Here is an 11478-nt window from a genome sequence, read left to right on the forward strand (position 1 = left end):
AAATACACTCTTAAGAAAACAGTTGAACACAGAACCTCTGTTATGTTGGTCAGTACCTTTCTGCTGCTTCATGATATGAATGCACATGATTCCACCTGACCAATGAGACCAGCACACCTCACACAAAAAATCCTTTGTAGGTCAGAACTTGAATTATAAATGTTATATGTTTTTTCCCAGAAGAGAATCCTTTCCTTGTGCAGTAACTGTCAGGGACTTTTGCCAGTGAGGTAATTAAATAAAAACTCAAGGTTGTCTAAAGTGATAAAATGTCAATCATGAATCTCTCACTCCCATAATACTCTTTTCACCTTTACACGCACACACACGCACACACACACGCACACACACGCACACACACACACACACACACACACACACACACACACACACACACACACACACACACACACACACACACACACACACACACACACACACACACACACACTCACACACACACACACTAACACAGCAGGAAACAATCTGGTTTGTCTGCATATCAGCCACTGTGGGAGACGTTTCATTGGAACCACATTGTTATTCATTAGTTACACCCATCTGAGTTATGTACAACACTTTAACTCTGTTATCTGATGGAACTGTGTTTTTTTTACCTCTCCTGCTCCTTCTGCAAGACATACACAACAACACAATCGTCCCTTTGTAGTTCATATACAGGGGTCGAGGTTTTGTCTGCTTTATCTTGAAATATCTGTACTTGATTCAATGCATCTTGCTCACTTTGATAATTATTGATTAAGTCTGACTAAATCTGACCTTACTCTCCCGTAACTATAAACTTATTCTGAAATGTTTATACCGATTTATCTATTTTCATTTCTTTATACTCTTTTAAACGCTTTACCTCTTTTATTTTGATATTTTTAATTGCTTTCATTTTACTTGGAAATTGTTTTAAACTGTAAATAGATTTCCGCTTATTTTATCTCCATGATGTTTTTAATGTCTCTGTCCAGCACCATGAACTTACTGCTGTGTATGAAATGTGCTTTACAAATCAAGCAGCCTAGCCTTTATGTCCCATTACTACATAAAGTGTTTGCAGGCTTAAAATCGCATGAATGTGTTTGACTGGATGTGCTAACCCCGTGATCGGTCATGATAATAAAAATCATTGTTTTGTTTTTATTAATTCTTTACAGCTGACACAGACGAAGCAGCTACCGCATTTTACAGTCGAGATCAAAGAGATTATCTTGATTCTGTAGATCATTGATCCCGGTTTCTTACGCTATCTAAAAACATGAAAACACACCCTCAAATTGCAGGCCCCTCACTCTCAAGTTAATCGTTAATCTTTTTGAGGATATAAACCGTCTTCATATGTAACAGTCTTCTAGATCGAACAGTGGGATCACTAATATTTTTTCTCTCTTTGACTCAATACCTTGGATGTGCATCACACCTCGTGGATCATGCCTGGATTTCTAACATGGCTGTGGCGATGGAGGAATTACCTTGTGATCGTCCTGACGCCTATTCTGCTTCTTCCTCTGCCAATCGCCATTCCCTCTGCAGTAAGAACATGAACATGTATATGTGAACTTTTCGGTGAAAAAGATCATCTGCAGACCGTTTTTTGACTCAGATGTTTTGTATAATGATCCTTTCTCTGATTGGATGATGTAGTTCAAAGTCATGCACTATATTGAGCCACCACTATGAAACTTTCAGCCTTTAAATGTTTCTGAATATATAGATTTAAATAAGTGTTTCCGAGGTAGAGCGCATTCCTCCACCAAGGGCAAGCAGTCCCCTTACATTCAATCAAGCTGCACAAAATTCCACACACTCATAGATAAGTTCCCTTCATTTTTTTCATCAAGATCCATGAATAATTCCCTGAGAAAACTGTGAAAATGTTGAAGCTCGCATTGTTTAATTAAGTGATACAAAATTCCTTTATCTACCCCTTAAAACCGATCCGCGCCAACATTTCATGGGTTGTTCCTTCACCAATAGTTTTGTGAAAATGGGTTCAGTTGTTTTTGTGTAATCTTGCCTACAATATGACAAAGCAACCAACAAGCAAACAGACAGGGTTGAAAAGATAACGTAACGACACATACACACAGTGCTCCTTATGACTCAAATAACCACAGATGCTCAACAAAGCATTTGTCAACTCTAGACTGACTACTAACACTAATGTGAGGTCTTAAGTTTATCACTACTGTCGATTCTCCCTCAAGTCCAGAGACTCTAAAACTATAGCAATGGTGATAACTACCCGTATCTATACATGGTGCACGGTGCCCTTGATTCTCAACAACGTAGGAAAGATTTAGCTCAACCTTCAACAAATGTTATAAAAGTATACAACGTCACATTGCTTAAAAGTTACATCAACAAAACTAAACATCTGTATTGTCATCAGTAATTGTAATATTAATGTGTGCTGTAAGGACTCACAAAAAAACAAAATTAGGATTTTAGCAAGGTATACTTTCTGTCACAATAGTGTTAAAGATTATAATTCAAACCTAATGTAATGATTAGAAAAAAAGCATGGTCAAGGTCCTGGTGCCCTGACTGTACATGTCATAAAACTCAGTGAAACATAAGGAAAGCAGTAATAGAGATGAGAGGTGATATTTCAACAGAGCATATAAAGATGAGTTGTGTTTAGAAGTTAATGAGGCAAGTAAAGGCTGATTCTGCTGTCATGGCCGGAGTAATGAAAGTGATTTAAAATGTCATACAGAGTCTGAAGAGTCAGGAGGAAGAGGAGATGAGTTTCATCAGGGAAGAAGATAATTTTGTGAGCAGAAATGCGACTTAGGTGTGGCAGCTTCCTAAACACAACACAGGTTGAGGGTGGAGACACCAGTTGTTCAAGAATAATTAATAAAACATTTTGGCAAGGGAGGTTATTACAGAATATTATATACTATTATGCTCCATTGATTTCTAATACACTGTTACGTGCTTTAAAGGGGATATTGTAGGTTCATCTCAGAAATTAATATACTTGGTATTTTGAATTAAATGAAGGATCTATTTCTTGATTTCCTAAATCCACAAAGTATATTTTAAACAAAGTATATCAAGTGGTATTGTGTCCAAATCTGTATCCAAACTTTGTAAGACCACTGCATTTAAAATTTTAAGTCGTAAGCCTTGATAATCAAAAAAGATGGAAGACGTCCGTCCGGATTTGTGTTTATTGCTTTACACTGTTTTCTCAGCTGTAAAACATCCAGGGAAGGCCTCGGTCACTGACCCTTTGTACCATGTAATCTTTGACCATGATAAACTGAAAACTGGGATCATGTTTAAGAGATCATTCAGTCCCAATAATCCAAAATCAAAGTCCACAATCTCTAGTGTTTTCAGCTGATCAGAGACTAGAGAATGTTGAACCAGGATGACTCAGCTGTTGAAGGTTAACAGAGTTTTGTGAGTCTCTAGCCTGTTGTTGTAGTTTGATGTGTTTACTCCTTCCCGACTAGACATCAACACCAGAGCATTTGTAGTCAGGTGTGTCTGAATTTATGTAGCACAATCTTTTACAAATTGCAAAACAATTTTTGAAACTAACAATTTAGTAGCACTAAAATGGCACTTACTTATAGCGTTTTGTAGTTTTGCTTTATTTTTGAAGAACGTGTACTTTCTTTATTCTTGTTGTTCTTGGTTTGTACCCTCGGGGTTGAATGCACTTATTGTAAGTTGTTTTGGATAAAAGCGTCAGCTAAATGAAATGTAATGTAATGTAATGTAATCTTTGTTGGTCGTTACAGCCAGCAAAATGTGGCTATGCGATAATCCTCATGGCGCTGTACTGGTGTACAGAGTGTATCCCCCTGGCTGTGACCGCCCTGCTACCAGTCATTCTGTTCCCCATGATGGGCATCATGGAGTCAGGAGAGGTATTTCCAACTGTTTTCTGTTATTCACAAAATTTGAATATTTCTGAGAATTTATTTGACTGGCTGTTCTTTTAATTTCCAAGAATAAGTTCAGGATATTATTTATTTTCTTCTCTCACTCAGGTTTGTATCCAGTACCTACAAGACTCCAACATGCTCTTTTTGGGAGGGCTGCTGGTGGCCATCGCTGTCGAGAACTGGAACCTGCACAGGAGGATCGCCCTTCAAGTCCTGCTCGTTGTAGGAGTGAAGCCTTCTCTGTAAGAGACTTTGTGCTGTATATACAATCAAACATGTGCACATACATTTACATACTGCAGCTACAATACATAGAAGCATGAGGAGTCTCCTGTCTGTGTCTGTGTGGCTCAGGCTGCTGCTGGCAGGAATTTTCAGAATATAATAATGCCTGACATTAACAAACTAATCAGTTTAACAAACTGTCGACTCTTAACAATCATGGTAAAGGGCAGGGAGGTGTTAAATAGTTTAAAATAAATATTTTTCCTAGTAATTTCAGTTACACATTTGAATCCATAACAAATCATTCTCATTTGCTGAATGTTCCTCAGCTCTTCTTTAAAAACTACCTTCAAATGTCCTGTTATGGGAATTATTTGGTGAACACTGAAATTTGACTGTAGTAACAAGATTTCCTCCAGTGAAGACATTTTGAATTGTATTAAAACAAAACTTTGTTTTACACTCCTAATATACATGTTTTCTTCGACCTTCACCTTATCATCTAACCACTTGTTCTGTGTCCTCTCCAGTCTGATGATTGGTTTCATGAGCACCACAGCCTTCCTCTCCATGTGGATCAGTAACACGGCCTCAACAGCCATGATGCTGCCCATTGCAAACGCTGTGCTGCAGCAGCTGTGTGACACAGAGGCCAACGCTGAAGCGAGGGAAGATGCTCATGAAAGGGATAGGAGTCAGGAGAATCAGGCATTTGAGATGAGCGAACAAGGCCATGACAAGGGGCTCAAACTAAAGGAAAACAAAATTCACTTCGGTGTGTGCTTGTTTATGATTGTGTCAGTATTTATTTGATTATTTTTAAACTTTACATGTACTTGTCACTTGTTATGTTGACTGTTGTCCTTATGTTCCTGCAGATTCAGAGGATGATGATGACACCAAAGACAAAATGGAAATCAAAGAAAACAATGTCAATTCAAGTATGTTTTCTAACTTTGACTTTAAAGTAACTTCCTGCTTTAGAATTTATTTTTAGTACAGATGTAGAAGGGGAATAAAAGTGCAGGCCAAATAAATGATTATAGTGGTTTTGAATACAAATCTTAATTCATCAAAGTGCTGGCTCTGTTTATAAAGTTTAACACTAATCCAGAAGTGACTTTGTCTTTAATAAGTAAAACAGATACAGATAATGGTAAAGCCTTTAAGATCAAGGAGTAAATTCATGTCACACACAGCACTGGACACAACAAATGTATCTTTTCCATGCTGAATGTCTGAGCTCTGTCTCTCTAGGTGTTAATGAGAGTCCAGCGGCCACACTGCGAAGACTGAAGAGGGAGGAGTGGTACAAGAAGCTGTCGAAAGGCATGAGCCTCAGTGTGTGTTACGCCGCCAGCATCGGGGGCACAGCCACCCTCACTGGGACCACCCCCAACGTCATCTTGAAGGGCCAGATGGATAAGTGAGTATGAACTGTGCACATGAAAATAAACACACAGACTCAGTCTACGCAAAAGGTATTGGTTTGTAAAAAGGAACAAATCAAAAAAAAGTTTACTCCCATAGATCTGGTTTACATAGAGTGATTACTAAAATTAGGTACTTTGGAGTTTACATTCTATTTTGTCAACACTTCACTCATGGAACCAGTTCTCTCCATTTGAAAGCCACGCCAAGTGGATTTATCTATGGAACTCAAGATAGGATAAGATAAAATAGGGCGTCTATATGATGAAGGCACCCTATTTCTTAATGCACAAACTTGCATGGGAATTGGATCGGTTGTTTTTGCATAATCTTGCTGACCAAGAGACAAAGTGGAATGAAAATATAACCTCCTTGTTGGAGAAAATTAGTGTTGGTGTTCCCCTACCAAAGGATAAGTGAAAGCTTCAACTAGTGATTGTCAACCTGAGTGTCCCGATCCCTACGAGGGCCGCAAGATAATATCTGAAGGTCGCCAGATGGTCTTGGAGAGAAAAATCACACAATACATTAAAAATGACCTATTTCAGACTCTGATGATTGTTTGTCTGTGCACACCATTCTGGTTATACTGGTGGGTCGTTACTCGTGACTTGAAAATGTAAAGAACCACTGGCTTAAACAACAATTTAACAGCAGTTGTAGATTTCCTTGTCTGTTATCTAGAAGGTGTTTAAGGTCTGTCACTTTATGAAATACATTTTTTCTCTCTTCCAAACAGACTCTTTCCAGATAATGGAGGTATTATCACCTTTGCGAGTTGGTTCGGCTTCTCATTCCCCAACATGTTGCTCATGCTTGTTATCTCTTGGTTGTGGCTGCAAATTGTGTTTTTGGGATTCAAGTAAGTTTGGTGAAGTGGAGTCATTCTCTGTTTCAGAGATTTGTATTTCAACCAAAGCCTGAAAAGTATGAAAACATCATTTAATTTCACGTTGTGTTATTTCAGCTTCAAAAAGTCCTTTGGATGCGGCAACAGGAAAGCTGGTGACAGCGAAGCGTTCCAGGTGATCAAAGATGAATATAAGAAGCTGGGCCGTATGAGCTTCGCTGAGGGCTGTGTGCTTACTATCTTCATTTTGCTCGTTGTCATGTGGTTTACGAGGGAGCCTGGGTTCATCCCGGGCTGGGCCACTGTCCTGTTCAACAAAGACAGGCCGTGAGTACAGTCATCATTTTTTTAACAGATTATAGTCAACCAGGGAATCAGTAGATAATAGCCGGCCTGTTGTATCTTTAAGTGCTGGTCCAGTGTCACTTGTTTGATTTGGTTATTAAAAATCTAAATTACATCAATTTTAAGTTAGTGTTTTTTTTATAAAGTTATTATGTGAATCAGGTATTTTAAATCTTCTCTCCATCAGATTCGTCACAGACGGCACTGTGGCCATATTAATGTCTTCGCTCTTCTTCTGCATCCCGTCCAATCTGCCTAGATGTTGGTCTAATAATGGTAGGTCAACTGTTGTGATGACAACACATGTACAACAGGTGCACTGATGTAATCATCATTACACTAAAACGATGTGTAAACAGAGTAGTGATGCAGCTTTTTTTTTAGAATCACATTTTTAAGCTGGGGAAATCTGAGTCTATAAGGACTGACATCACGTTGCCTGTTTTAATGAGAATTTCTATATCAGTTATTTTTCTATTTCTTGAGCAACATTGATAAAATTGGGATTAAAAGAACGCAGGTCAACAAGTTTTGAATTGAAATAAGAGTATATGTTTAAGGAAAAAGGAGCAGGAGCTTATTCTCTTATCGACTCTACAGTGTGTGTCTGGAAAACACGATGGAAAGAGTTCATCCACTGTTGCACCACACTTTTATGTTTGGAGCATGTTAGGTCTGTCACATGAAGATAGGAGCGCTGTTTTATAACCTCGTCTGTCCACTCCAAGATCCAGTCATTAAAGTTTACTGCCTCTGGCAACTCATCTTGCTGATTCAGTGCTTTCTAATAAATGTTATCCGAACTCCTTCCCCTTCTTGTAGCCTGATAGCCTCAAGGTCAAGCCTGTGCAACAGCACATGCTGTGCTACTCCTTCCACAAACCACTTCTGTATCATCGATAACCTTTTTCTCTCTTTGTAACTTAAGCTGAGCGTGACCTTCTTCCATAAGCAACAAGCTCTTTGTTCCTCCTCAAAGTGTAACAGAGTGTTTTGTACACAGAGAGGCGACAATGATTGACGCACACGTACATTAAAAGGTGTCATGCAGACTTTAAAGTGCCAAAGTCAATTTGTCACCTTAGACAAGAGAAATCAGTTAAAAAGTATGACTCCAGTTACAGCACCAAATGTTATTATGATTTTCATGGCATACCACTGCATCATGTTTCTTATCTTCACAGAGCGCCTTTAAAGTCTCAGTATCTTATCTGTGGACTGTAAAAGTTGAGCTTTTCTACAATAAGGATACACATATGTGATCATTTATGACCTTCCTAACCAATGGCTGAAAGTAAACCGTCAGCTTCTTTATCTTCTTCTTCTAATAGGAGCACCGGCTGAAGCCCCCTCTCCGCTGCTAACATGGGACGTCGTCCATGAAAAGATGCCGTGGAACATCCTCTTACTTCTTGGCGGAGGTTTTGCGTTGGCCCATGGAAGTGAGGTATTACAGTTGATCAAGTTCACATTTTTTTCTGAACATAAATCTTTTTGTAAATGTTTGGATGCTGACATGTGTTTTCTCCCCCTGGATAAAGGTATCTGGACTCTCTACGTGGCTGGGAGACACTCTTGTTCCGCTGCAGAGCATTCCTCCTTTCGCCATCTCCATCCTGCTGTGTCTGCTGGTGGCCATGTTCACCGAATGCTCCAGCAACACAGCCACCACCACACTCTTTCTACCAATACTGGCCTCCATGGTGAGACAGAAGATCATAGAAACTTATTTTTCAACTCTTACACTACAAAAAAAAAATCAGTTTTGAACCCAACTTTATAACTTGGAGAGTTTTAGGAAATCTTTTCTACAGAACATATCCTACATGTAAAAGACAAATTTGATTGCATTTTGAGATCAGATATATATAACATAAATATGTTCTGCAAACTGTTCACATTTAGTACCAGAAAAACTGTCAAATCTATCCTCAGATATAGACGTTAGGAATATTTTAGTTGCTGTACAGTATCTGAACAAAGATCAACCTAATAAAAAAAATATTTACAAATTATTTACAAAATCCAAATCATCTTGATCAGCGCGAAAATTATGCCTGTTCACATTAGCACTCTACACATTTCAGATTTTAATAAAAATCTCAAATATTGAAAAAAACATCCTATCATATTATAACAACTTCTCTATCTGAGCCCCGATCAAGGTTGACAGCAAAGGAAATTTAAAAAAAGATTAATATATAAATACAAGCAGGGACAGATATGGAAACACAGTCATCAGACTGGAACACTAAACAGACACAGAAACATATGGGAATCTATTGTCAACATTTATTATAAAAAAATATAAAGCCAACACATTGTATGAAAACTGATTTTGAAATATTTATACTTGCAGATTCTTATCAGAGTGAATTCTTTATTTTCCAGGCAACTGCCATTAAGATACACCCGCTGTACGTCATGTTACCCTGCACCATCTCTGCCTCGTTGGCTTTCATGCTGCCCGTAGCCACGCCACCCAACGCCATTGCCTTCTCCTACGGGAACCTCAAAGTTATGGACATGGTATGACTGTTCAGAAAATATAGAAAACCTGAAACTGTGTGTGTTGACATACACGCACTGTTTTGGATAACGGCTCATATCCAATTTCTAGATAAGCAGCTTATATTAATCCCTGTATTTGATCATTATTATGTATTTGTGCAAAGACAGTATTCTGAGTATTTCCATGGAAACAGTGGGAAGTGGACAGAGCAACAAATGCTATGTATATGTAGCTAGATGGTATTATTATTATTAGATTATTATTATTCTGCAAGACCCATTCTGATTGTGTTGACAAAACATTGCACAGAGGTCCAAATATGATGTTGTTTGTGTTTTTCTCTTCATTTCAGGCTAAGACTGGATTCATCCTGAACTTTGTTGGTGTCATAACCATCAACATTGCCATTAACACGTGGGGTGTGGCCATGTTCGATCTGAATACGTTTCCCACATGGGCTAATGTCACCAAACCTCTGTGAACATGAGCTCAGGAAAACAGAAACAGGGGAGAAAAAAGAGGGGAGATGAACAATATCAGAACAGCCCGATGTGCCCTGAGGCCTGTCCCTGAAGGCTGATACAGGTTCCTCTCTGCAGCTTTCTGTCTCACATCCTGACTCACACTGTGAGCTGTGTGTTCCTAAACCAGTAGGAAACACTGGGGAATCATTGTGTTCATGTTTTGACTGAAGTGAGTTCAGTACAGTTGGATAATTTATCTTCTGGACAGACAAAAAAACTGATCAGAAGTTATCATAATTCATATCCAAGATTGACTTTCTGTATTTTACATACAAGACATCATATTTAAAATCCAGTGTTCTTGCATAAAATCCAGGAGATTGCTGTAAAGATATATATTGTGGCAGATGTTTATATTGTGAGTTCATTGCATATGTAATAAAGTGTTACACTATCCTTAAACAAATAATAATTTGCAAACATTTACAATCTTTATTTTTATAGTACTTTACAAGAGTCACAAAGTGCTTTACAGGGAGATAACATATTAAAAATCGGAGTTGTATAGGTTTATAAATAAATGTGAAATGGTCTGTATTCATATAGCACTTTTCTTGTCTTGATGACTACAAAACAGAAAATATACATACGAAAATAATACAGAGTACAGTAAAAAGCATTAAACACAGGCTGAGCATATTAATTACTTTAAGATCTTTTGAAAAAGATTTGTCTTTATGTTTTCTTGTTATTAAACACGGGATGACATCCCCTTAAAACCAAACAACCATAAAACCACCACCTTAATAACCTTCCAATACTGCCACCCTGTCTCAGCCATCCCCCTATGAGAGAGAGAGTGCTCCTGTGCAGACAGAGAATTTGTGTGTGCAAGTGAAAATCCTATAGTTAATGCTGCTTTGCAATTTACCTTTTAGAACTTGAAACCGAATAGTATCGAATAGAACAGGAAGACAGAGCTCTTTGCCTCACTCTCCCTCTTTCTCTCCCACACAAACACACTGACTGACCTTCTGTCACAGTCAAAAATAAACAAAATTAACAAATTGCCGCACACTCTGCAGCCTTTATACTCTATATAGGTTGAAGAGTCTTGACGCTACAGAGAACATAAACATTGCTATTACTTCAATTGGATGCTTATAGCAAATTACTAACACTTTACTGCGTTGCATTTTAATCACTTAAACTATTTTCTGATGTTTGTCAATGTCAGAAGAAAATAGATATGTGCCGCTACAGTTTCAGTGGTACACTGTAGTTTTGGCTGAAACTGTTCAAGTTAATGATGGCCTGAAATCTCATTGCCTGCCATAGGATTAGGACTACAGGGGTCGCGGATTGATTATAAGAGATCCAAGAGGATGGGAGGCAAATCCTTTCAAAGGTCAATGTGACAGAAATGTAAAAATGATGATGGGAGGTCACAGAAATCAAAAACTGACTGAAAACATTTGATTGAACTCCTTGGCAGGGGTCTGTATATCTGCTGTATGGGAGGGGATTTTAAATACATGAATCTACAGCACACAGAGGTCAAAGGAGTCAGCAGCCATGAAATCCAAAAACATTTTGGATTAATCTAGTGACCGCTCCTCTTGTAGAGACTGAAAGACAGAATCACGCAACGTAAAAACCTTAAAACTATCACTCTCTCTTTTGGTAAATTGGTTGTCACAGTGATGGAGGTTGATGGAACTGTGTTTGCTGTCCACT

General features: G+C 38.3%; 1 protein-coding gene across 1 annotated transcript; it reads left to right on the plus strand.

The window, feature by feature from the left end:
• The first annotated feature begins 3782 nt into the window (after positions 1 to 3782).
• Positions 3783 to 9979, plus strand: LOC133003570 (solute carrier family 13 member 2-like). The gene is made up of 12 exons (XM_061073351.1): positions 3783 to 3896; positions 4020 to 4156; positions 4670 to 4882; positions 5431 to 5565; positions 6310 to 6432; positions 6538 to 6747; positions 6953 to 7041; positions 7851 to 7871; positions 8097 to 8212; positions 8307 to 8468; positions 9157 to 9294; positions 9630 to 9979. Exons 1-12 carry the CDS (start codon positions 3798 to 3800, stop codon positions 9756 to 9758), a joined length of 1572 nt encoding a protein of 523 aa, XP_060929334.1. The 5' UTR covers positions 3783 to 3797; the 3' UTR covers positions 9759 to 9979.
• The last annotated feature ends 1499 nt before the right edge of the window (positions 9980 to 11478 follow it).

Source organism: Limanda limanda, chromosome 6 (genome assembly GCF_963576545.1).
Source record: "Limanda limanda chromosome 6, fLimLim1.1, whole genome shotgun sequence".
NCBI lineage: Eukaryota > Metazoa > Chordata > Actinopteri > Pleuronectiformes > Pleuronectidae > Limanda > Limanda limanda.